This window comes from Ochotona princeps, chromosome 18, assembly GCF_030435755.1.
Source record: "Ochotona princeps isolate mOchPri1 chromosome 18, mOchPri1.hap1, whole genome shotgun sequence".
In the NCBI taxonomy this organism is placed as follows: Eukaryota; Metazoa; Chordata; class Mammalia; order Lagomorpha; family Ochotonidae; genus Ochotona; species Ochotona princeps.
This window is the reverse complement of record NC_080849.1, coordinates 22,925,601-22,949,422: the sequence shown is the minus strand read 5'-3', so window position 1 is coordinate 22,949,422 and position 23,822 is coordinate 22,925,601. Positions and strand designations below refer to the sequence as shown.

The 23,822-nt window shown below is 43.0% G+C and overlaps 1 protein-coding gene across 2 annotated transcripts in view; it reads left to right on the top strand.

Moving 5' to 3' along the window:
- The window catches only part of SETBP1 (SET binding protein 1), a 361,790-nt gene that overhangs the window by 231,851 nt on the left and 106,117 nt on the right, over positions 1-23,822 (top strand). For both annotated transcript variants that reach the window (XM_058677176.1, XM_058677177.1), the window contains one exon: positions 20,153-23,609. In XM_058677176.1, the coding sequence (XP_058533159.1) occupies positions 20,153-23,609 (3,457 nt within the window). The remainder of the gene's footprint in view (positions 1-20,152; positions 23,610-23,822) is intronic.

Here is a 23,822-nt window from a genome sequence, read left to right as displayed (position 1 = left end):
GGGCACTCTTGCAATGATTTTTTATGCATTTTTTGTCTTAGTTTTTTTTTTTTTTAATTGTATAGTTTCAGTAAAAATTACCCAAACGCATAGACCTTAGGTATACAGTTGCAGGAGTTTCGACAAATGGCATAGCTCTGTAGTTTATATTCCCATCAATAACAGAGTGTATCCATTCCCTTCAGCAAATGTTGGTCCCTTCTCAATCTCCATCATGGATAAACATTTTGCTGATTTCCATCATAGCAAACTTGTTTTGCCTGTTCTAAAACTTCATGTTACTGGCAATGTGTATTCTTTTGTGGTCTGGCTTTTTTTCATTCAGTAAAATTTTGTGTACTGGGAAGGGGATTGGTAAGTGGAAGGCAGGGTGGGATTGTGGGATGTATTCGTACCTTGCGCCTTTTATTGGCCTTTACTTGTTCTTCGGCTTGACACCTGGGCTGTTTCCGGAGTGCTAACAATTTGAAATCAGCCACTATGATATTTGTATAAAAGTCTGTTTATGGACAGAGTTTACATCTATAGCACAGTGAATAAGGGTGGAATTGCTGGATCCTAGGGCCTATTTATCCTTAAAAGGCACAGGTGAGATGTTAGCCAAAGTGACATTTTCCATTTACACTCTCTTCATCATTGTACAGACTTTGAGTTGCTCCACATCCTTGTCAACACTTGCTGTTTCTGTCATTTTAGTTTAACCATCCGGGTGAATGTGAAGTGATTGCTTAGTGTTAGTTTAACTGACACTTCCCTGATGACAAATAGCACTCAAGAATATTAATATTTACTGATCATTTTTCTTTTATGCCCAAGTGTATTTTGGCAAAGGTATTTTTCAGTTGTCAGGTGATGTAAAGGTGGTCAGAATGTTATTCAAATCTGTATATTTTGTTCTGATTTCTTTTGGTCAATTTGTTTTAGAAATTATTGAGAAAGATACTTACGACATCTCATTAACTGTGGAAATATCTTTCATCTTTTAATTCTTTTAATTTGAAATTTTATGCATTTGAAATTCTGATTTCATGAGGTACAAAGGTAGGGTTATTGTCTCTTCTTGATGAATTGCCTCTTTCATCATTTTTGAAATATCCTTAATTATCCCTAGTGATAATTTTTGCTCTGAAGCCTATTTTGCCTTGTATTAATTTACTTCCTTCCACATTCTCATCTTTAGTGTTTTTTTAAAACTTAACCTCTATGTGTCTTCATATTAAAAAAAAAAGTCTGTATCTTCTAAACAGCATGAAGTTGGTTGCTTTTTTTTAAATTTAATCTGATAATCTTTCCCCTTTTTTGTAGCATTTAGTGTATTGAGAGCTAATGTTCAGGTCAAATACACCATGTGGCTGTGTAATTTCACTTTATTCTGTATATCCTCTTTTTAAAAAATCCTTTTTTCCCCTCTTTCGGGTTAATAAGATATTTTTGCTGTTCCCTGTGTTTTTCTATTAGCACTTTCAGCATCCCACTTCGTTCTATTTGCACTACTCTTCAAGATCCTAACCTACTTTGAACTAATATCCCTTCATATATAAGAGAACTTCAGAAAGGTCATGGAAAGATGACTTAACAGATGTGTTTTGATTCAAAAAGTATTGAAATTCATGCATACAAGATGTCTTCAAAAATCTATCTAAACTATGTTTTATGAAGGAACTAAGCATGGATTTCCAAAACATTTGTTTTGCAAAGCTTCTTTTGCTTCTGTTGTCCAAGAACTTTTCAAAGTACCCTCAGAATGTCTCAAATCTCCATTTCTCTTCTTCTTTGTTTTATTGTTAGTGTATATTTGATTTCCATAAATTTGTAGATGCTAAGCACAACTTTGTTTTCTCTGCTATAACCAGTTCCCTTTTGAAGGTTTTAAGGACAAAAATAAATCATGTGATATGTACCCACAAGTTTACCGTTCTCAGCACTTTTCTCTCATGTGTATTGGTTGGAATTCCAATAGATTGACATAATTTCCCCTTAACCTAAAGAACTTCTTGTGACATTACTTGTAATTCAGATCTGCCCATATGAATTCCCTCTATTTCTCCTTATCTAAAAAATTTTGGTTTTGCTTTGCCTTTTTTAAAGGATATTTTTAATGACTTTAGAAATTTAACCTGACTTTTTGTTTTACTTCTTTAGAAGTGTTGTTTCATTTTCTTCGGGCTTATATTTTCACTGATGGGAATTCAGGCATTACTTTTGTTCTTACACTCCTATAAATAATATTTTTCTCCTTTGGCTGCCATTAGAATATTCTCCTTATCTTTGGCTTTTTAAAAATGTCAGTTTCTTTCCAATTCAATTAATTGTAATTTCTGTTTGTTTTTATTCTGGCTGAGCTGTGTTGAGTTTCCCAGCTATGGGAATAGACATGCTCTATTCTCTCTCCTCTCTTGCTGGTATTTTAATTACATGCAGTCATGCAGTTGGACCTCTTGATACTTTTTATTCCGCCATAGGTCACCGAAGTGTCACTTTTATTGTAAGTTCTCTCTTTTCCTTTCGGTTTGTATATTTTATACTGGCTGCCCTTCATGCTCATCGAACTTCTGTCCTGCCCATTTATGAAAATTCTGAAGGCCTTCCAGTGATTTGTTCGTGTCAATTATCATAATCTTGAAATTTAGAATTTTATTTTGATGTGATTGTCATCTTTCTGCTGAAGCTTCCTGTGTGTTTATCAATTATGTACATCTTTTGCTTTAAATATTTGCACACTTTTGTGATGCTTGTTTTGAGGACTTCAGTCTGTTTCTATTCTCCAGATCTGTTTGCGGATCACATCTGCCTGCTTCTTTTCCTGTCTAATAAAATGTTTTATGGTGAATGTTACAGAGAGTCTGGATTTTGTTGTTTTCTTTTAAAGAGTTTTGACTTTGATCTGATAGGCAGTTAATTTACTTGCAGATCAGCTGTTTTCCACTGAGAACGTCTCATAGAATTTGTTAGGGAAAGACCAGAGTAATACTACAAAGTGGCTGAAGTCTCCCCATTCTGCCTGGTCAGAAATCCAACACAGTTTAACGCTGTGTGACCTCGGACTTCACATTCAGTTGTAGCACTCTAGTAGCTTGTTGCTTCTAAACATTGTGGAGTCTTGCCTTTGAGTGCCGATAAAAATGTGTCCAGAGACTTACGGCAGTCCCCAGAAAGGCATGTGAAGTGTGTTTCGACATAGCCTCATCCTCTCAAGTGCTCAAGCCTTTGCACACTTAGGAGCCTCCAACTCTGATCTCTATGTTTGTTCTCAATGAAGCTATCACTCCTGCCACACTGCTTCTCTGTTTCATTTAGGAAACCCTCCCATCAGGAACTTTAGGAATTGTTCTGGAGCCTTGTTCATTTTCTTGTGTGTGTGTTATCTTATGCCCAGTGCTAGAAACTAGGCAGTCTATTTTATATGTTGTCATCTATATACTTTACGTATCTCCAGTCATATGTTTTGTTCATATTTTTCTCTCCCTAGAAAGGTGTGTCAAGCACCTGTTTTCCCATCCTGGTGGAAACGAGGTCAATGGTCTTTGTGATGTTATTATTGGTTATTTATTTATTGCTGAAGCGAAGAAACAGATGGTTCCCATCTGCTACTAACAACTAGCGCTAGGCCAGGCTGATGTTGGGAGCCTGGAATTCAACCCAGGTCCCTCACGCAGGTGTTTAAAGCCATTAACCTGCTGCCTCCAAGATCTGAATTGGCAGGAAACTGGAGTCAGGAGCCTAAGCCAGGAATCAAACCAGGTACTCCGGTATGGGACACAGTTGTACCAATCAATACTATAATACGTGCTCCCTGTTTTTAATTTTGCAGAAATCCTGTGTACTAATATCTCTTTATGAACTGTTACCAACTCCAATAAAAGGCCCACATGCCCCAGATATCAAATGAGAAGTGTTTCTGTGGGAGATACATCCAGATGTCTTTCCATGGCAATTCTTTTTTTTTTTTACTTTTTTTTTTATTAATTATTATGCACTATGTGACAGTTTCATAGGCTCTGGGAATCCCCCCACCCCTCCCCACGCCCCTCCCCCCTGGTGGATTCTTCCACCTTGGTGCAGTATTACAGTTCAATTTCAATCAAGATTCTTTCCTTGCAAACATATACCAAACATAGAGTCCAGCTACTTATTGTCCAGATGGGTTGAACAGTTTCTTGGGGAGACTATTTCTGGTCCGAAGTTAGAGCTGGTAGAATATCATCCCAGTCAATTAAGAGTCCCAATATAACATTAACAGCAATTTGTAACATTATGGAATTGACATGGTTTTGAGTAACCAGTATGTTAAAAAAAAAAAACAAAAAATAAGTTCTTAACCACAACCTATGATTTGCTCATTGACATTTCAATTTTAGTTTGTATACAGGACCGGCTGCAATATACCTTAAAATGACTATAAGGTACCATTCAGCTGTCTCGTGTCTATTTCATTTTAGTATTTAGCCATTTGTTGTGTTGAAGTATAATTTTACTGATCTTGGCAGATTTTAGGATAATCTAGACTGGCTTGTAACTCTAACGAGACATTTGTCAACAATTAAGGTGCAGAACATTTTTTTTGGGGGGGGGTGTGCAGGAAAGTCCCCAACACCACGGTGAAGAGTGACTAATCTTCGTGTCCCACCCAGCGAGGCATGAGCAAATCCATGCCAGCTCTTTCCTGTCAGATTCCAAGCTCTACTTTTTGTTGTTTGTCTATTTATTTTAGGTTTTTTTAGTTTGTATGATTGTTTGTTTGCTATGAGGGGTTTTCGGAGCGATCCTGATGGTCATTGCAAGGGAGGGTGGGGGTCCAGAGGTGGAGCCAGGCTCGGACCAGAGAAAGCTCTCCTCCCTGGTCCCGAAGGACGTTTATTGTTCTTCTGTTTCTGCGGACCGCTCAGGGCTTCTAGTTGTCTTTTCGATGACGTTGGTTTCTGTACGGTAGTGTTTGGACTTCTTCCATCCCCAGTGGAAGCTCCGGTTGGGGATGGGTGACCTCAGAGTACTCGGCCTCCGAGGGCATCCAATCCCCTGTGGCCTCCTTGGCAGTTGGGATATAGTCCTTGTTGCTCGTATTAATAGTTTGTGGTGAAGGTCTGGGAGTCTTCATGGTTGGGATCCAGGCTTTCTACTTGCCACCTGCTCCACCCTGGAGTGCCCCCCTGCTCCACGCACATGACCTCCTGTTAAGAGGTTGTCAGGATCACACCAGATTCCCCCCTCATGCATTGGTATAGTAGTTTTACTATTGTTTAGTGCCACTTTGAATCTGTTGTCTATGAATTACCAGATTTGTTCTTGATAGGCTGTATTGTACTTTTTCCTCACTCTTTTTATGGTCCTGAAAGGCTTCCCTGCACTCCCCCCCCCATTACAGATTAACATAGCGTATTGAGGGTATAGTAGGTTATACAGTTTTTTGATGTAGATCTTAAGTATTCTGACATTAATTGTTGGTTTATAGATTATATCACATTATCTTATTGTATTGGACACAGGTTGTTAGAGATTGCAATAATATTACAATATACTATCTTTCAGGTTGTCATCTTTTCATCTCAAATTAATGCAAACATGTGGTATTTAACCTTTTGGGATTGGTTCATTTCTCTTAGCATGATGGATTCCAGTCGGGCCCATTTGTCCACAAAGAACTGCATTTCATTTTTTTTAATAGCTGAGTAGTATTCCATAGAGTAGATGAACCATAGCTTCCTTATCCAGTCTTCTATTGATGGGCATTTTGGTTGCTTCCAGGTTTTTGCGATTGTAGATTGTGCTGCTATGAATATAGGCGTGCATGTTGGTTTCTTGTGTAGGAGATGTTTTGGATATATCCCTAGAAGTGCTATTGCTGGATCATATGGCATGTTGATTTTCAGTTGTTTGAGTATTCGCCAAACTGATTCCCATAGAGGCTGTACCAGTCTGCAGTCCCACCAGCAGTGGAGAAGGGTTCCCTTTTCCCCACATCCTCGCCAACAAGTGTTGGTGGTATTATGTATGTGTGCCATCCTTACTGGAGTTAGGTGGTACCTCAAGGTTGCCTTCATTTGGATTTCCCTTATTGCCAGGGAACTTGAGCATTTTTTCATATGCTTGTTTGCCATTTGTTCCTTTGTGAAATGTCTGCCCATTTCCCGTGCCCATTTCTTGAGTGGCTTGTTTGTTTTGACATTTTGGTTGTTTTGTAGTTCTTTGTATATTCTGGAAATTAGCCCTCTGTCACCTATGTCGTGCGCGAAGATCTTCTCCCATTCTGTGGGTTGCTTTTTTACTTTGTTGATTGTTTCTCTAGCTGTACAGAAGCTTCTTAGTTTGATGAGGTCCTAGTTGTTTATTTTGGTCTCGATTTCTACTGCTTTTGGAGTCTTTTTTAGGAAGTGAGGGCCTACTCCTAAGTGTTGCAGTGTGTTTCCAACATTTTCTTCCTAAAGTTTGAAGGTTTCTGGATGTAGGTTTAGGTCTTTTATCCATTTAGATTTGATCTTGGTGTATGGTGAGAGATGTGGGTCTATCTTTTTGTTTCTGCAGGCTATCAACCAGTTGTCCCAACAGCATTTATTGAACAGACCTTCCCATTTGCTTGGATTGTTGTCTGTCTTTTTGTCAAAGATTAATTGACTGTATCTATGTGGGTTCCTGTCTGATGTTTCTATTCTGCTCCATTGATCTTCCTCTCTATCTTTGTGCCAGTACCAGGCTGTTTTGATAACCACTGCCCTATAGTATGTCCAGAGGTCTGGAACTGTGATTCCCCCTGCTAACTTCCTGTTCTTCAGGATGGTTCTGGCTATTCGTGGTTTTTTGTGTTTCCAGATGAACCTTTGGATCATTGTTTCCACTTCCATGAAGAATATTTTGGGCAATTTGATTGGAATTGCGTTGAATGTATATATCGCCTTTGGCAATATAGACATTTTAATGATATTGATTTTACCTATCCAGGAGCATGGGATGTTACTCCATCTTTTGAGGTCTTCCTCAATTTCTTTTTTAAGTGGTTTGTAGTTTTCCTCAAATAGGTCTCCTACATTTTTGGTTAGGTTAATTCCCAGATACTTCATACTTTTCTCTGTTATTTTGAATGGTATTTGGCTGGTTAGATCTTTTTCCGTCTTGGGACTGTTTGCATACACTATGGCTGTTGATTTTTGTTCATTAATTTTGTACCCTGCCACTCTACCGAACTCTCGTATAAGTTCTAGGAGTCTCTGTGTTGAGCCTCTTGGCTCTTCTATATAAAGAATCATGTCATCTGCGTATAGTGAAAGTTTGACTTCTTCATTTCCAATTTGGATTCCTTTGATTTCTTTTTCTTGTCTTTTGGCCTCAGCAAGTACCTCTAGGACTATGTTGAATAGCAGTGGAGAAAGTGGACATCCCTGTCTTGTTCCAGATCTTAGTGGGAAGGGTTTCAGTTTTTCTCCATTCAGTATGATGCTGGTGTTGGGTTTTTCATATATTGCTTTGATTATGTTGTGGATTTTTCCATCTATGCCTACCTTGGTTAGGGTTTTTAGCAGGAAGTCGTGTTGGATTTTGTCAAAAGCTTTTTCTGCGTCTATTGATATTATCATGTGATTCTTGTTTTTCAGTTTTTGGATGTGGTGTATCACATTTATGGATTTCCTGATGTTGAACCACCCCTGCATTCCAGGGATGAATCCTACTTGATTTGTTGGAGTATAGTGCTTTGTAGTAATTTCTGATTATGTTCTTAATGGTTGCAGTGTCTGTTGTTATGTTGCCTTTTTCATCTTTGATGCTGTTAATTCTTGCTTTCTCTTGTTTTTTCTTTGTCAGTCGGGCCAGTGGGGTATCTATTTTGTTTATCTTTTCAAAAAACCAACTTTTTGATTCATTGATTTTGTGTATAGTTTTTTTTGTTTCTATCTGATTAATTTCCTCCCTTGTTTTGATGATTTCTTGCTTCCTGTTGTATGTGGGGCTCTTCTGCTGCTGTTTTTCCAATTCCTGGAGGTGTGTGCTTAGTTCCTGTATTTGACGCCCCTCTTGGGCCTTGACATGGGCTCCAATTGCGATGAATTTACCCCGCAGCACTGCTTTGGCCGTGTCCCATAAGATTTGGAATGTTGTGTCAGAGTTTTCATTGGTTTCCAAAAATTTTTTGATCTCATCTTTAATTTCTTCTCTGATCCATTGTTCGTTTAATAGCATATTGTTTAGCCTCCAAGAGTTTCTGTATTTCCTGGGGCATTCTGAATTGCTGATTTCCAATTTCATTCCATGGTGGTCTGAGAGGGTACATGGTATGATTCCTATCTTTTTGAAGTTATTTAGGTTTGCTTTGTGTCCTATCATGTGGTCAATCCTGGAGAAGGTGCCATGTACTGCTGAAAAAAATGTATAATCTGTGGCCCTGGGGTAAAAAGTTCTATAAATGTCTACCAAGTCCAGTTGTTCTAATGTTTGTACGAGCTCTGTTGTTTCTTTGTTGAGTTTTTGTTTTGTTGATCTGTCTGTTGTTGATAGCGGGGTGTTAAGGTCTCCCACTATTATTGTGTGCATATCAATGTCTCCTCTTAAGTCTGTAAGTAATTGCTTCACGTAGCTAGGCGCGTTGAAATTTGGTGCATATATATTCACAATGGTGATTACTTCCTGATGTATCAGTCCCCTCACCAATAAATAGCGACCTTCCCTGTCTTTTTTGATGTCTGTCAGCTTGAAGTCTATATCATCTGAAATTAGAATAGCTACCCCAGCCTTTTTTTCTCGTCCATTGGCATGAAATATCTTTTTCCATCCCTTTACTTTCAGTTTCTTAGAGGCTTTTCTGGTTAGATGTGTCTCTTGTAGGTAACAGATTGATGGGTTCTGTTTCAGGATCCAGTCTGTTAATCTGTGTTTTTTGATTGGTGAGTTTAGGCCATTTGTGTTTAGAGATAATATTGAGAGAAATTGATTTTGAGCTGCCATGAGTGTGTGTAAGTGTGCAAGTGTGTATTTGCAACTATTAGAGTCTCTGCCTGGTTGACTGTCCTCTTATGGATATTAGTGGGGAGGTGTTCCCATTTGCCATCTTTGATTTTGGTTTTCACTTTTTCTCTCTGGGTTTAGCACCTTCCTGAGGAGGTTGTCTAGGGCCAGTTTCATGCTAGTGTATTCTTCTAGTTTCTCTTTGCTGTTGAAATATTTAATTTCATTCTCAAATATAAATGAGAGTTTTGCCGGGTACATTATTCTCAGTTGGCAGTTGTTTTGTTTCAGGATTTGAAAGGTTTTACCCTACTCTCTTCTTGTCTGGAGTGTTTCTTCTGAGATATCTGCTGTGATTCTGATTTGCCTTCCTCTGAAAGTAATCTTGTCCTTTTTTCTTACTTGTCTTAGAATTGTTTCTTTGTATTCGCTTGAAGGCAGTTTGAGGACCACATGTCTGGGTGAGGATCGCATTGGGTCGACTCTATTGGGGGTTCTCTGACCTTCCTGGATTTGTGCTGGATTTATATTTCCGGTGTTCTGGAAGTTCTCCTGTATTATTTCATTGAAGACCCGTTGCAAGCCTATCTCCTTTTCCACTCCCTCTGGAAGGCCTATTATTCTAATATTTGATTTTTTGAGGTTGTCTTTCATTTCCTGTATGGACCTATTGGCTTTCTCCAGATTTGTCTCCAACTGTTTGATGAACTGCTGCCTTTCATTCTGAATGTCTTCCAATTCTGATATTCTGTCCTCTGCTGTGTTCATTCTGTTGGTTAGGCTTTCAATTTTGTGTTCTATATCGAGTATTCCCTTTTTGACTTGATTTATTTCTGCAATGATACGGTTTTCGAATACCTTGGACTCTTCCCAGCGCTTCTCGCTGTCTCTAATGAATCTCATCACTAGTTTCTTAAATTCCTTCTCTGGTAATTCCTCTATGTCATCATCTTGCATCTGATGTATTAAGATTAGTTTTTGGTTGTTTTGGGGGGAAATGCTTGGTCTTTCTTCTGGGTCATTACCTTTTCTGATATTTCTCCTCATTGTGTTGTTGTTTCTTGCCATTTTGGGATTTTAGCCTCTGACTTGCTTGTCCGGAGCCGTTGCCCCGGTGCTGTAGCTTATAGGAAGTGTGACCCAGCAACTGCTGTATGGAGTGTTGGCCTAAGTATAGCTAAGCACAGCAGGGGGTTCCAGCTGCTTGTTGTTCGGAGTTTGCGGACCACAGCCCCGAGCTGGGTCAGGAGACTTTATGTGCCAGCCCTAGTGCCAGGCCTTCCCCCTGCAGCTCCCACTCAAAGTCGTTGCCTCACTTGAAGCCACACTGCTCCACGCCTCCGTCTGAGTTCGTTGACTCTGCTGAGCTGTGTTTTGCCTCTTGGGCTCAGAGCCTCTGGGCCACCTCAGGACACAGGTCTAGAGTCGGTCCCACCTCTTGGGCTTGGGGCGAGAGCCGTGTGTAGCTGGGGCCTCTGCGCCACCTCAGGCCACAGGTCCACAGAGTCTCTTCTTGCCTCTTGGGCTTGAGGCGGGGGCTGGGGCCATGGCCGCTTGTAGTAGGGGCCTCTGCGCCACCTCAGGCCACAGGTCTAGAGAGCCAGTCCCGCCTCTTGGACTCGGAGCAGGAGCCTTGTGTAGCTGGGGCCTCTGCGCCACCTCAGGCCACAGGTCCGCTGGGAGAACTTGCCCAGCGGTCCTGTAGAACCGGCTTTGCTTCGGGGGTCTCCAGCTGAGCTGAGCACAGAAGGGGATCTATTCAAGTTCACAGTCCTGCCCTGCCCCCTTTACAAGGCTGTTCTTTCTCTCTTTTTTTTTTTTTTTTTGCACTTTCTCAAAGGTGTTCTGCCATTGGGAGCAGAGCCGTGGGAGTCATGCAGCTGTGCTCCCACCAGCCTGCACCTCTGTCCAGGGAGGCTATGCCGAGTGTTGCCCCGCTGCTAATGCTCAGGCTGAGCTCAGCAGCAGTTTCCACTGGAGACTTTTGCAGTTAGTCAACCTTTCAGAGCCGAGTTGGGGATTACTGTAACCCGGACCCAGAGCGCAGCTCCAGTCTCCTCTGCACTCTCTCAAAGTTGCTGACCTGCTGGGAGGCAAGTTTCTGGGCAACCCCCCCTGCTTATCTTCGTGGGTTGGTGCCCCCTTTGTTCAATCCAGTAGCCTCCTTTAGGGTCTCCTGCACTCCAGTGGTCTGTGCCCCTGTGGGTGTGGACGCCTGTCCTTCCAACCGCCTTTGTCCTCCCAGGAACGGCTGAGATTCCGCCGCCTTCCCCCTGGCTGGGATCGTGACTCACCAAAATTCTCACGGCATGCTGTCCCCTCTTTTTTCCTTTTTATCGTTGTCTCTCCACGCTGTGTAGATCTTCTTACTTCAGCGAACTCCAGTGACCTTCCTACACCTATCCCCTCATTTCTGTGTCTCCTGGTTTGTTTCTCTGCTGAATCAGTTCCTCTCTGTCCCCACACTGCCCTACACCAGCTCTCTATGGTCGGCCATCTTCCTCCTCCATGGCAATTCTTATGAAAAAATATAAAAGGAGGATCAGTTTACAAATGTAATGGGGAAATCCATATCCATTTAAGAGACTAGTATGTCTTCTGGTGTCCCATGGAATCAGATCATAAAATCATGATTCATACAGGCCATTTGGTGTCATTCTTTTTTCCCATTCTTTTTCTTTAAAAGATTTATTTTTGTTTCAAAGCTAGATTTTACAGCATGAATGAGAGACAGAGAGGAACATCTTCTATCCCTTGGTGCAGGCCCCGGTCTCCCAAGGATTAACTCCACAGCTTAGCTTGTTTCTCAGAAGGTAACAGGATGAGCAATTTTGGCCTGATACATCTAGCCACTGGCTTAACCGCAAGTTCCTGCTTCCTATTTGTCAAGTTATCTGCCGAGGGATTGGATAAACACTGGGAGGAACTCAAGGGATTTAGGGTGGCCACTACTGGGAGGAACTCGAAGGATTTAGGGTGGCCATTTGAGGACTGGATAAACACTGGAAGGAGCTAGGCAGAGTATAAAAGAAAGCCTGGAGTTGCAATAAAGATCAATCTATCATCGATCGGCATTCGGTGTACTGCGTGTTGCCTTGTGTTGTCACTCTGCATTGTCTTTTTTGTAACCCTAGTCCCTCCGCTCGGCTCGGGGTACGTGGCAACGCAGGCGTTGCCAACACCTTGGTTCACTCCCCACATGGCTGCAATGGCTGGAACCGAGCTGATCTGAAACCAGTGTCCAAGAGCTTCTGGATCTCGCACTTGGGCGCAGGATACCAAGGCTTTGGACCATCATCCACTATATTCCCAGGCCACAAGCAGAGACCTGGATTGGAAGTGAAACAGCCAGGATGTCAATCAGTGCCCATGTGAGATACTGGCTCTTTCAAGTGGAGGATTACCTAGTTGAGCTACAACACTGCCCCCTCCCCTTGCTTATATACCATTAACAAATACAAAAATAAACTATAATGGGGGAGAGGTACTTTATGACAAGCTCAGCAAAAGCTGGCAATTTCATTTCCCCTATCCATGAGCTTTAAATGCTTATTTTTCCTTGCTTGAAGTCTCTGTCTTTCTCTCTTCGTGTCATTTCACTCTCCCTCTCCCTCCCTTTTTCCTCTCACCCTTCCTTAAAGAAAATTCTTTGCCCTACACTATTCTGTCCAGATGGGTTGTTACAAAGAAGGTCAGAAGCATCTCTCCTACCTCATCAGTTGGCTCTAATTCAGAAATGCCTTTCCAAAATCCTAGGAGTTTGTGGATCAGATTTGAAAATCACTGAGCTGAACCATCTCCTGCTGGTGTTAGAGCACCTGCAGTCCCCAATCCAGACAGGCCTTGCTTGGCTCTAGTCCACTGGTTCTCGGTTGTGTGTGCTCGTTGGGATCATGCAAGCCCTTGGGAGAACACACAATGCTGTTCAGGCCTCACCCCCGAGACATGGAGTTAATTGTTCTGGATCAGATCCTAGGCGTCGTCTTCTTACAGCATCCCAGTCAGAACCCCTGAATCTAATCTGATGGCTTGGAATGCACATTCTTGTCTCTCGTATGGAGTTCTTGGTGAAGTTTGAGTCTGCCTTTGCCCAGAGATGGAGTGTCAGGATTCCCCAGGTCTCTGGGGATTGGTCTGGATGAGGAGAGGAAATGGAAATCTCAGGATGGGAGCTCATGAGCACATGCACACCTGGTCTATTCTGTGAAGTCAATAGTCTTATCCACCTTCCACCTTGCAATATACTTGGAATACCTCCACAGGGGACCATGGTAGAATTTTCTTGCCATTTCAATTTCAGAGAATTTATGAGTCAAAAAAGAATGTTCAGTGTTGCCAAAGTACTCATCCTATCAGGACTATGGTGATTTGTTCTGAACATTTATCACCAAAAAGTGCTGTGAATGTCATAGCAACCACAGAACAACCCCCATGTAGAAAAAAGTGATGGTGTTAAAAATCAGTGGTTTTTAATCTTGGTTTTACATCAATGTTATCTGGGAACCAAGGTAAAAATGCATACTCTGGGCCTGGCGCCATGGCCTAGCGGCTGAGGTCCTAGCCTTGAATGTGCCAGGATCCCATATGGGTGCTAGTTCTAATCCTGGCAGCCCCGCTTCCCATCCAGCCCCCTGCTTATGGCCTGGGAAAGCAGTTGAGGACAGCCCAAAACCGTGGGACCCTGCTCCCACATGGGAGATACAGAAGGTCTCTTGGCTCCTGGCTCCGGACTGGCTTAGCTCCAGCCGTTGCGGCCACTTGTAGCTCAACTAGGTAAGATCGGACGGAAGATCTTCCCTTTGTCTCTCCTCCTCTTTGTATATCTGCCTTTCCAATAAAAATAAAATAAATCTTTAAAAAAAATGCATACTCTGGGGCCTGGCATGGTAGTCTAGTGGCTACCTTAATGTCTGCCAGGATCCTGTATGGGCATTAATTCTAATTCCAGTGGCCCCACTTTCCATCCAGCTCCTGCCTGTGGTCTGGGAAGTCAGTCAAGGGTGGCCTAAAGCTTTGGGACTCTGCACCAGTGTGGGAGACCTGGAAGAGGCTCCAGGCTCCTGGCTTCAGATTGGCACAGCTCCGGCCATTGTGACCACTTGGGGAATGAATCAAAGGATGGAAGATCTTCCTTTCTGTCTCTCCTTCTTTCTGTACATCTGACTTTCCAATAAAAATAAAATAAGTCTTAAAAAATGCATACTCTCTCTTCCCACCTGGAGAGATCGCAGATTAGTGAGTCAACTGTGAGGACAAGCAATTTGCATTCAGAAGCAGGGCGTTTGGTGATTCTGATCCAGTGACCCATGACCACATGTTGAGAAGCACCAAGTGCCAACTTAAGAGAGAAAACTTCCCTCATTGCTTCATAGTCAGGCATACTTTCCTGCTCACATAAACCAGCATAGTCCCCAAACAGCAAATTTGATTGATGTTGGTAGAAAATAGCAGGGAACACAGCCAGGAAACAAGAGGAGTCTACTTTGATTTTTTTAATGAATTAAATAATTTTTCTCTGGTTGAATCACTGTGTTTTCATTGTAACAAACCTTACTTTCGGAGAGCCTCAGAAAACTGACTTACTCATTATCATCCCATTTTACAGACTTTTTAAAAAGCAATCAGTGGGCCCAATGCGGTGGCCTGGTGGTTAGGGTCCTCACCTTGAAAGCGCCAGTATCCCATATGGATGCCAGTTTTGGTCCCGGCAGCTCCACTTCCCATCCAGCTCCCTGCACCTGCGTGGGAGACCTGGAGGAAGTTCCTGGCTCCTGGCTTCAAATTGGCACAGCATCGGCCGTTGTGGTCACTTTGGGAGTGAATCATCGGATGGAAGATCTTTCTCTCTGTCTCTCCTTCTCTCTGTGTATCTGACTTTGTAATAAAAATAAATAAGATCTTTAAAAAAAATCAAAACTTTATATAAAGAAATTGATTTGGTGACTGGCGTTGCAGCATGGCTGTTGAACCTTGCTGCCTGAGCTGCTGATATCCCTTATAAGTGCTGGTTTGTCCTCAACTGCTCCTCTCCAATCTAGCTGCCAGCTAAAAGCTTTGAAACATGGTAGAAGATGATCCAAGTATTCAGGCCTGGCCTTTGTGGCCATTTTTAGGGTGTACAAGTAAAAGGAAGATACCTATAACTTTTTGTGTACCCCCCTCTTCCTGTCTTTAACTTTGATTTTCAGACAAATAAATAAACCTTGAAAAAAGTCATTTATCTCTTCTGGGTCTCCCAAGGACTTGAGAACCATCCTCTACTGCTTTCCCAGGCCATAAGCAGGAAACTGTATTGAAAGTGGAGCTGCCACGGTATGAACCAGTGCCCATGTGGGATGCTGGGGTTACAGGTGGATTAGCCTGCTGCAACAAGGTGCCTGCCCCACCTTTTGCACGTGTTATTGCTTCTCATAAGACATCTGTCACAGTCTCATGCTAGGTTAGATTCACTAGTCCATATTTCTGTCTCCTCTTCCTAGACTTAGTGATAGAAGTCAAACGCTGCTCTATTATTTACCTTTGTATTCCCAGGATCTACTACAAAATCCAGGACCTGGACAGTTCTTGATAAACATTTATTGACTTGATTTCAAAAACAAATGAATGGGTGCAGTACCTATGATCATTGCGAAACATTTATCAGCACACAAAAGACAACACATCGCTAATCTTTCCATTGGTAATGACTCATGAAATTAGAGCAAGGGAATGCGTTTAAGTGGTGAACCAAAATCATTCCTTAATCCTGAAAGCATAAAGGGTAACACCTCTTGAAGGAAATTTTTACTGTTAGCTCTTTCCCATCTCTTGTTAATTGTTTCACTGTCCAATTAACTTACATCTGCCCTTTTGGGGAAAGCCACGTGACTGTCAGGAAGGTGGATTTCACCCTGGCATTGGAAAAAAATGGAGTGTCCTCAGGGCAGGCCAGCTAAAAATAATGCAATTAAATTTGTGGGTGCCCAGTGCTGCCCTGGACCTCTGCTTCACCCTATTATTCCTACCATTTTAGCTGCAATTTGCTCCCACTGGGAGAGCCCCACAATGAAAAGGTAGGGTAGACAAAGGAAAAGCTTAGCAAAGGATCAGGAGCAATGTAGGGGAAACAGTACATTAAAGCCTCCCCTTGGAGGGGATGCCGAAAGGGTCAGAGAGGACCGGGAAGGAGTCCAGGGACCACTCCAACCCTGGATTATGGCTGTATGCCATTGCATTTCATGAGACCCCAAGTCTGCATCAGCCATGGCACGTCATATACACAAAGGTGAACCTGTCAGTTCCACTATGTTCTATGCACCCACATGGGAAACTCAGAACAAGCTCCTGGCTCCTGGTTGGGGATCAGCTCAAGTCCAGCCATTGCAGCCATTTGAGGAGTAAATGAGCAGATGGATGATCTCTTCATTCCCACCCCCTTTCTCTCCACCTCTGCCTTTTAAATAAGTAATTCTTTTTTGAAGAAGAAATTAGGTCGGAGACTGGCCTGCACTTCATATATTGCAATATATAGGTCATTAGTCTTACTGCAGGCAAAATGAAATTCCTGTAGTAAAATATAGATTCATTCATTCCATAAGAATTTATCAAGTGTCTGCTGTTTACCAGGTATCATGCTTGATGCTTCTGCAATGATAATATACAAGGTAGGAAAAGAGATGGATATTTAATTTGATCAACACAAAAATCAAATGTGAAGTTAAACTAGGAAAAATGTCACAAATATGTGACTTGTGATTTCACAATAAATTACCCAAGGGGTGTTTCTATAATATAAAGGATCTTGTGATTGAACTGAAACTAGGATATGGTGGAAGTGTCCATTAGGGACATCATTAGGTTCTAAGGACAAGAAGATAGAAAAACAGACGAACATGGTGGGAATCAAACACTAAGATTCCAGTCCTTGCTTCATCCGGAAGCCCCTCTGTGGATTTCAGTGTCCAGAGCCAGGGAGAAGGCCATTGCTGAAAGAAGGGGGAATGGCTTATTTTGCCCAGGCACAAAACTATGCCATGCATTTTTGACCCACTCTAATTTGTTTTCGACTTTATTTGAGGGGCAAAGAAAGAAGGGCAAAAGTACGATCTTCCAATCTGCTGGTCCACTTCCCAAATGCTTACAGTGCCCCTGGCTGGGACCAAAACTAGGAGCCATGAACTGTATCCAGGTCTTCCACATGAGTAGCAGAGTCACAACTACTTGAGCCACAACCTGTGGCTGACTAGTGGATGCATTAGCAGTAGGATACATTCAGGAAAGGACCCAAGATTCAAACCCTGGCACTCCAATGTGACCTGTATGCATCCAAAGTAATATATTCACTCCCCATAGCAAATGTCCACCCTGCCAAGTATGACTTTGAATAACTACCCCGCACTAAAACTCTCAACAGTTTAACATCTGCCTTGCAGTTAAGGCACCAGTTAAGATGACTTCCCATAACTTGTATCAGAGTATGTGCATTAAATACCTAACAGTGGCTGCTGACTCTAGCCTCCTGCTAAGTCACACTCTGGGAGGTTGCAGTTATGGTCCATGTTGTTGAGTTCCTACTACTCATGTGAAAGACCCAGATTAGATTCCTGGCCCCTAGCTTTGGCTTGGTCTAGTTCTGGCTGCTGTAGGCATTTGGCAGCTGGGGAGTGCACCAGTGGATAGAAGCTCAAACTTACCCATGTTATGTCTTCCTTTTCTCTGTTTCTCCCTCTGCATGTGTGTGTGTGTGTGTGTGCGTGTATTTATATGTGTGTATAGTTATATATACATATACACACATATATATGTATGTGTTCTCTCTCCTCTCTTTCAAATAAATAAAAAATGGTTGTTAAAATAGTATAAAATGGTTGAGTATTAGTAATATATTTTCTACCAAGGACAGGAAAACTTTGCCTCGAAGCCGTCTTCTAGCTTTATTATGCTATTAATAAGCACATAATGCCCATCAACATCCAAAGCATAAATGTTAAATTAGCAAAACCCTGATTCATACAAGATAATTAAGTGGCATTTAGTATTTTATGGTATGAATAAGATTTCTAGGTTTTTCTTTAAAAAGTTGGAACAGCAGCTTTTGACCACAGCAGTAAAACCGAGTCAACACAGTCAACTGCTGGGCCAGTTTTCAGTGTGGTGATGACACTGGTACCTCTGCTATAGACTGCAGCTTCTCCTTTTGACACCTATAGATTTAGCCTATAGGTACTTAACCCATGATACTTGAAATACCTTTGCAATCTTTGCAATGTTGTAAGAATAAACAGGATATTAGAAAATCAAGGAGACAGGAAAAACCCTAGAGATTCTATACTAGTGTGAAGGAAATCCTACTTGCATTTTGACATTGCATTTAGCCCATAATGATTTTTGCTATTTGAGTTATTATTATTAACAGAAATTGTAATTTCTAATAAAGCATTATTAAATTACACCAAAATGAATGCCAGTGAGAGTTCTCTAGCATCAGTGACAATTAGAGAAATGACACAATAAATTGATGAGTGGGTAGATGGGAGGATGTATAGACAGACATATAAATGGATGTATTGCAACAAAATGTTTCTAAATTCAAGGTTAATCATTCTTCAGTTTACTAAGATTTCCCCTTTTTTTAAACAAAACTTAGGCTAAAGCATCCTGTGTAAATTAGGAAAAATGAGCTTTAGTGGGTGCTTTTTAATAGTAGCAAGGCTTAAAATCTGTTTGGAAGAGTGACAACACATCTGTTAAAAATAGTCTTAATAATTAAAGACGATGAGCTTGCCATCCCTCCATTTGTGGTTTTTATAGATGCTGATAGTCATTAGCCAGTTTTTCATTTATTGAACTAAAATACCTGAGAAAAGTCTCTTTGGGCTGGAAAGGTTTCTTGAATGTTAGTGTCAGGAAATCAGTTGCTTCAGGAGCAGGCCAGCCATAGTAGTCTGGCATCTGGTGAAAGCTGACCATGTTCAGGCACGTGCAGAGTGATGACCACATGGTAAGTTAGGAAGCCAAGAAATAAGTTAGGCCAAACTCAGCTTAAGTAATTTCCCACTTACAAGAACTACCACTGAGGACAAACTCCCAGACTACCTCTCAGACATCACAATTAGATTAAATCTCTACCCTTCATCCATCAGTGCTTTACCTAGACCTTGAGGAATGGATGACAGAATTTAAACATCTGAATGAGTTTGGGGAACAAGTATGTTCACTCCTTAACACTCCACTCCTAGCTCCCCAAAACACATGTCCTTCTCATATACTGAGTATTCTTACTATGCTGTGCCTGAAACAGCAAGTCTTACCTTTGTCAATTGAAGACTCCATCCTAAGGCAGGTACAGAAGACATTAGCATTTAATCAGTGCAGAGGAAGCACAGTTAAGACAATCCAGAGGCATGATATTGAATGACAATGATTTTTTTGCTGATCTGGTTCTCTAGGAAACCAAGATTCCTTTGGGGTCTAACCAAGAGAACAAGATTGAGCTTAAGGATCTTTTTAAAGTGCTAACCCCCCAACACTCCCAGAGCTTGTATGCGTTTGAAGGTTCAGGACAATTCTTTCTTGTCTGTTTTCTTTTTCCATTTCTTTTCCTTGTCTTTGGCTGCTTTTCGAATGCAGTCTTCATACTCCTCATTTTTGTCCTCCATGCCTCAATATGTGTTGTCTTTGTATTTTGCAGTGGTTCCTTGTGAGTTACTCACTAGGACACAGAGATATTGAACTGTAGAATAAACTACTAGAACATGAATAAGCAAGGGCAAGATCTGTATCTGAAGAAAAGCAGGGACCTAAACGAGAATACTAGGATACAAGACATCAAGATTCCGTTCTGGACCATACCCCCTTGGACAGAACCACCCCACCCTGTCCCTGGCTCAAATTTCAGCCCCTCACTTATCAACCACAGACACTGGGCTATGTGACCTTCAGCACTCTGCCTCCTCTAAAGAGCTCTACTCTGATTGCTTTTAACCAAAAATAGGCCAAACTTCTGTTATTTAAGGGAGAAATACAGCAATTAAAGCAACTTTATGAATGTTCAAAGCCTATACAATGCATCTTTGCTGCTGCATTTGAGAACACTTAAGTGTTGGAATTAAGAGTTTCTGCTAACATGGTGTCTGTTTCTAATTTTTCAAATAATTAAGCTTTTTGAAATTGAGTTGTTTGTCCTTCCAACATGCTCATTATTGTGCTCTCTTTCTCTCTCCCTCCCCACTCCACCTAACCGCAGGCATATGAGAGGCCACAGAAGCACTCAACTCTCCATTATGATCCAGGCCTCACACAGGACTTCACCGGGGACACCTTAAAACCAAAGCACCAGCAAAAAAGCAGCAGCCAGAGCCATGTAGACTGGTCCAGCACCTCTGACAGTGGACCCACCACTCAGAATTGCTTTATCACTACAGAGTCTGGCAGAGAATCTGCAAGCACCAGCAAGATCCCAGCTCTTGAGCCTGTGGCTTCCTTTGCAAAGGGCCAGGGTAAGAAAGGCAGTGCAGGGACCACGTGGAGTCAATTGTCTAACAGTAGCAAAGATCTACTCTTGGGAAGTGTGGTTCCATCCCCAAGTAACCATAGTTCACCAGCTCCACCCAACAGTTCTGCTGAGTGCAATGGGCTTCAGTCCTTAGGAGATCAAGATGGAGGGGCCACTAAGGATGCTCCAGAACCACCTGTCATAGGCAGCAAAAAGAAGTCGAGTAAAAAAGATGCAAGTCAGACCATCCCAAACCCAGACCTGGATTGGGTCAAGAGTACTCAGAAAGCATTTGACAGTGCCGAAGGGAAAGGGAATAGCTACTCTGCAGATAATACCCAAGAAGTGTCACCAGCCAGGCCAAATGTGAGTTGCATCAGTGGTCCCGAAAATGACTCCAGTCATGTCCGGATTACTATCCCCATCAAGACACCCTCTCTAGACCCAAGCAGCCATAAAAGGAAGAAGAGGCAGTCCATCAAAGCTGTGGTCGATAAAATTATCCCTGAGAAAGCCCTGGCTTCTGGAATCACTATGAGCAGTGAAGTAGTTACCAGGATTCTCTCCAATTCAGAGGGCAATAAGAAAGATCCTCGTGTCCCCAAGTTGTGTAAAATTATAGAGAATGAGCCCCCCTCAGTTGGCCTTGAAACTGGTGGGAATATTGAAAAAATTGTCCCAGGAGGTGTGTCTAAGCCACGGAAGCCACCCCTGGTTATGACACCTCCAATGTGCACAGAGCACTCTCCATCAAGAAAGCTGCCAGAAATTCAGCATCCAAAATTTGCTGCAAAACGGAGATGGACATGCAGCAAGCCCAAACCCACTAGCATGCTCCGAGAGGCAGTCATGGCCACCTCTGATAAACTGATGGTGGAACCCCCATCTGCCTATCCCATCACCCCATCCAGCCCTCTGTACACCAACACAGACAGTCTTACTGTGATCACTCCAGTCAAGAAGAAGCGGGGACGCCCCAAGAAGCAGCCTCTGCTCACAGTGGAGACAATTCACGAGGGCACGTCCACCAGCCCAGTCAGTCCCATCAGCCGAGAGTTTCCTGGCACTAAGAAAAGAAAGAGACGACGCAATTTAGCAAAGTTGGCCCAGCTTGTGCCAGGAGAGGACAAACCTATGAGCGAGATGAAATTTCACAAAAAAGTTGGAAAACTTGGCGTGTTGGATAAGAAGACCATCAAGACGATCAATAAGATGAAGACACTGAAGAGGAAAAATATTTTGAACCAGATCTTGTCCTGCTCCAGCAATATTGCTCTGAAGGCAAAAGCTCCTCCAGAGACCAGTCCAGGGGCCACAGCCATCGAAAGCAAACTGGGCAAGCAGATTAATGTCAGCAAAAGGGGGACCATCTACATTGGCAAGAAGAGGGGCAGAAAGCCTAGAACAGAGCTGCCACCCCCTTCCGAAGAACCCAAAACAGCCATCAAGCACCCAAGGCCTGTTTCTAGCCAGCCGGATGTTCCAGCCGTGCCTTCCAACTTTCAGTCACTTGTGGCATCTTCACCAGCAGCTATGCACCCACTTTCAACACAGTTAGGTGGGTCCAATGGCAACCTAAGCCCCGCCAGCACTGAAACCAATTTTTCAGAGTTGAAAACTATGCCAAATCTCCAGCCCATCAGTGCTCTTCCAACCAAAACTCAAAAGGGAATCCACAGTGCAACCTGGAAGTTGTCTCCCCCCAGGCTGATGGCCAACTCTCCCTCACACCTTTGCGAGATTGGCTCCCTGAAGGAAATCACACTGTCCCCTGTGAGCGAGTCACACAGCGAGGAGACGATCCCGAGTGACAGTGGCATCGGGACAGACAACAACAGCACGTCTGATCAAGCGGAGAAGAGTTCAGAATCCCGAAGGAGATACTCCTTTGATTTCTGCTCCCTGGACAACCCGGAAGCCATCCCATCTGACACCAGCACAAAGAATCGACATGGCCACCGGCAGAAGCATCTCATTGTGGACAACTTTCTTGCCCACGAGAGCCTCAAGAAGCCAAAGCACAAGAGGAAACGGAAAAGCCTGCAAAACCGGGATGATCTCCAGTTTCTGGCAGAGCTGGAAGAGCTCATCACCAAGTTCCAAGTGTTCAGGATCTCTCACCGGAGTTACACCTTTTACCACGAGAATCCATATCCCAGCATTTTTCGGATTAACTTCGATCACTATTACCCGGTGCCATATATCCAGTATGACCCGTTGCTCTATCTTCGTAGGACTTCAGATTTGAAGTCAAAGAAGAAGCGTGGTAGGCCTGCAAAAACCAATGACACCATGACAAAGGTGCCTTTTTTACAAGGGTTCAGCTACCCTATTCCCAGTGGAAGTTACTATGCACCCTATGGAATGCCTTACACATCAATGCCTATGATGAACCTTGGTTACTACGGTCAGTACCCAGCTCCTTTGTACCTATCGCACACGATTGGAGCAGCTTCCCCCTTCATGAGGCCAACAGTGCCCCCACCTCAGTTCCACACAAGCTCCCATGTCAAGATGTCGGGGGCAGCAAAGCATAAAGCAAAGCACGGGGTACACCTGCAAGGACCTGTTGGCATGGGCCTGGGGGACATGCAGCCATCCCTGAACCCTCCCAAGGTGGGAGGTGGCAGTTTATCCAGTGGTCGGCTCCACAAGAGAAAACACAAACACAAGCATAAGCACAAGGAAGACCGGATCCTGGGGACCCACGACAACCTGAGTGGTCTCTTCACAGGCAAGGCCACAGGCTTCTCCAGTCACCTCCTGAGTGAGCGGCTGGGCAGTGGGGACAAAGAGCTCCAGCTGGGGAATGAGAAAAGCAAGCATAAGGAGAAACCAAGACACATGCACAGCGATGCCAGCCACAAAGCTTCCAAGAACAACTTCGAAGTGGACACCCTGTCAACGCTGTCGCTGTCCGACTCCCAGCACTGGACGCAAGCCAAGGACAAAGGGGACCTGAGCAGTGAGCCTGTGGACTCATGCACGAAAAGGTACTCTGGCAGCAGTGGGGATAGTGGCAGCACGAGATCAGAGAGCCTGGATGTATTCAGTGACATGAACCCATCGAGCGACAAGTGGGACAGTGACGTGAGTGGGAGTAAAAGGAGGAGCTTCGAAGGCTTTGGGACGTACAGGGAAAAGGACATCCAGACCTTCAAAGTGAACCGCAAGGAGAGGAATTCTTATGACTCTTCCATGTCCCCAGGTAAGGCTGAGATCTTCTTCAGACTTGAATGCTCTGGTTGTTTAATGGCAGGACTCCTCACTTCAAAGGTAATCATCCTAGGCACATGGTGCCCGCTAGTCTGCAGAGAGGAGGAAATTGGGTCCTCCTCACAGTTTGAGTTCATTTAATACTTTGTACACTGATTACTTGCCATTTCCTAGCTCTCCTTTCTCCTGGAGCCATAACCTGAGA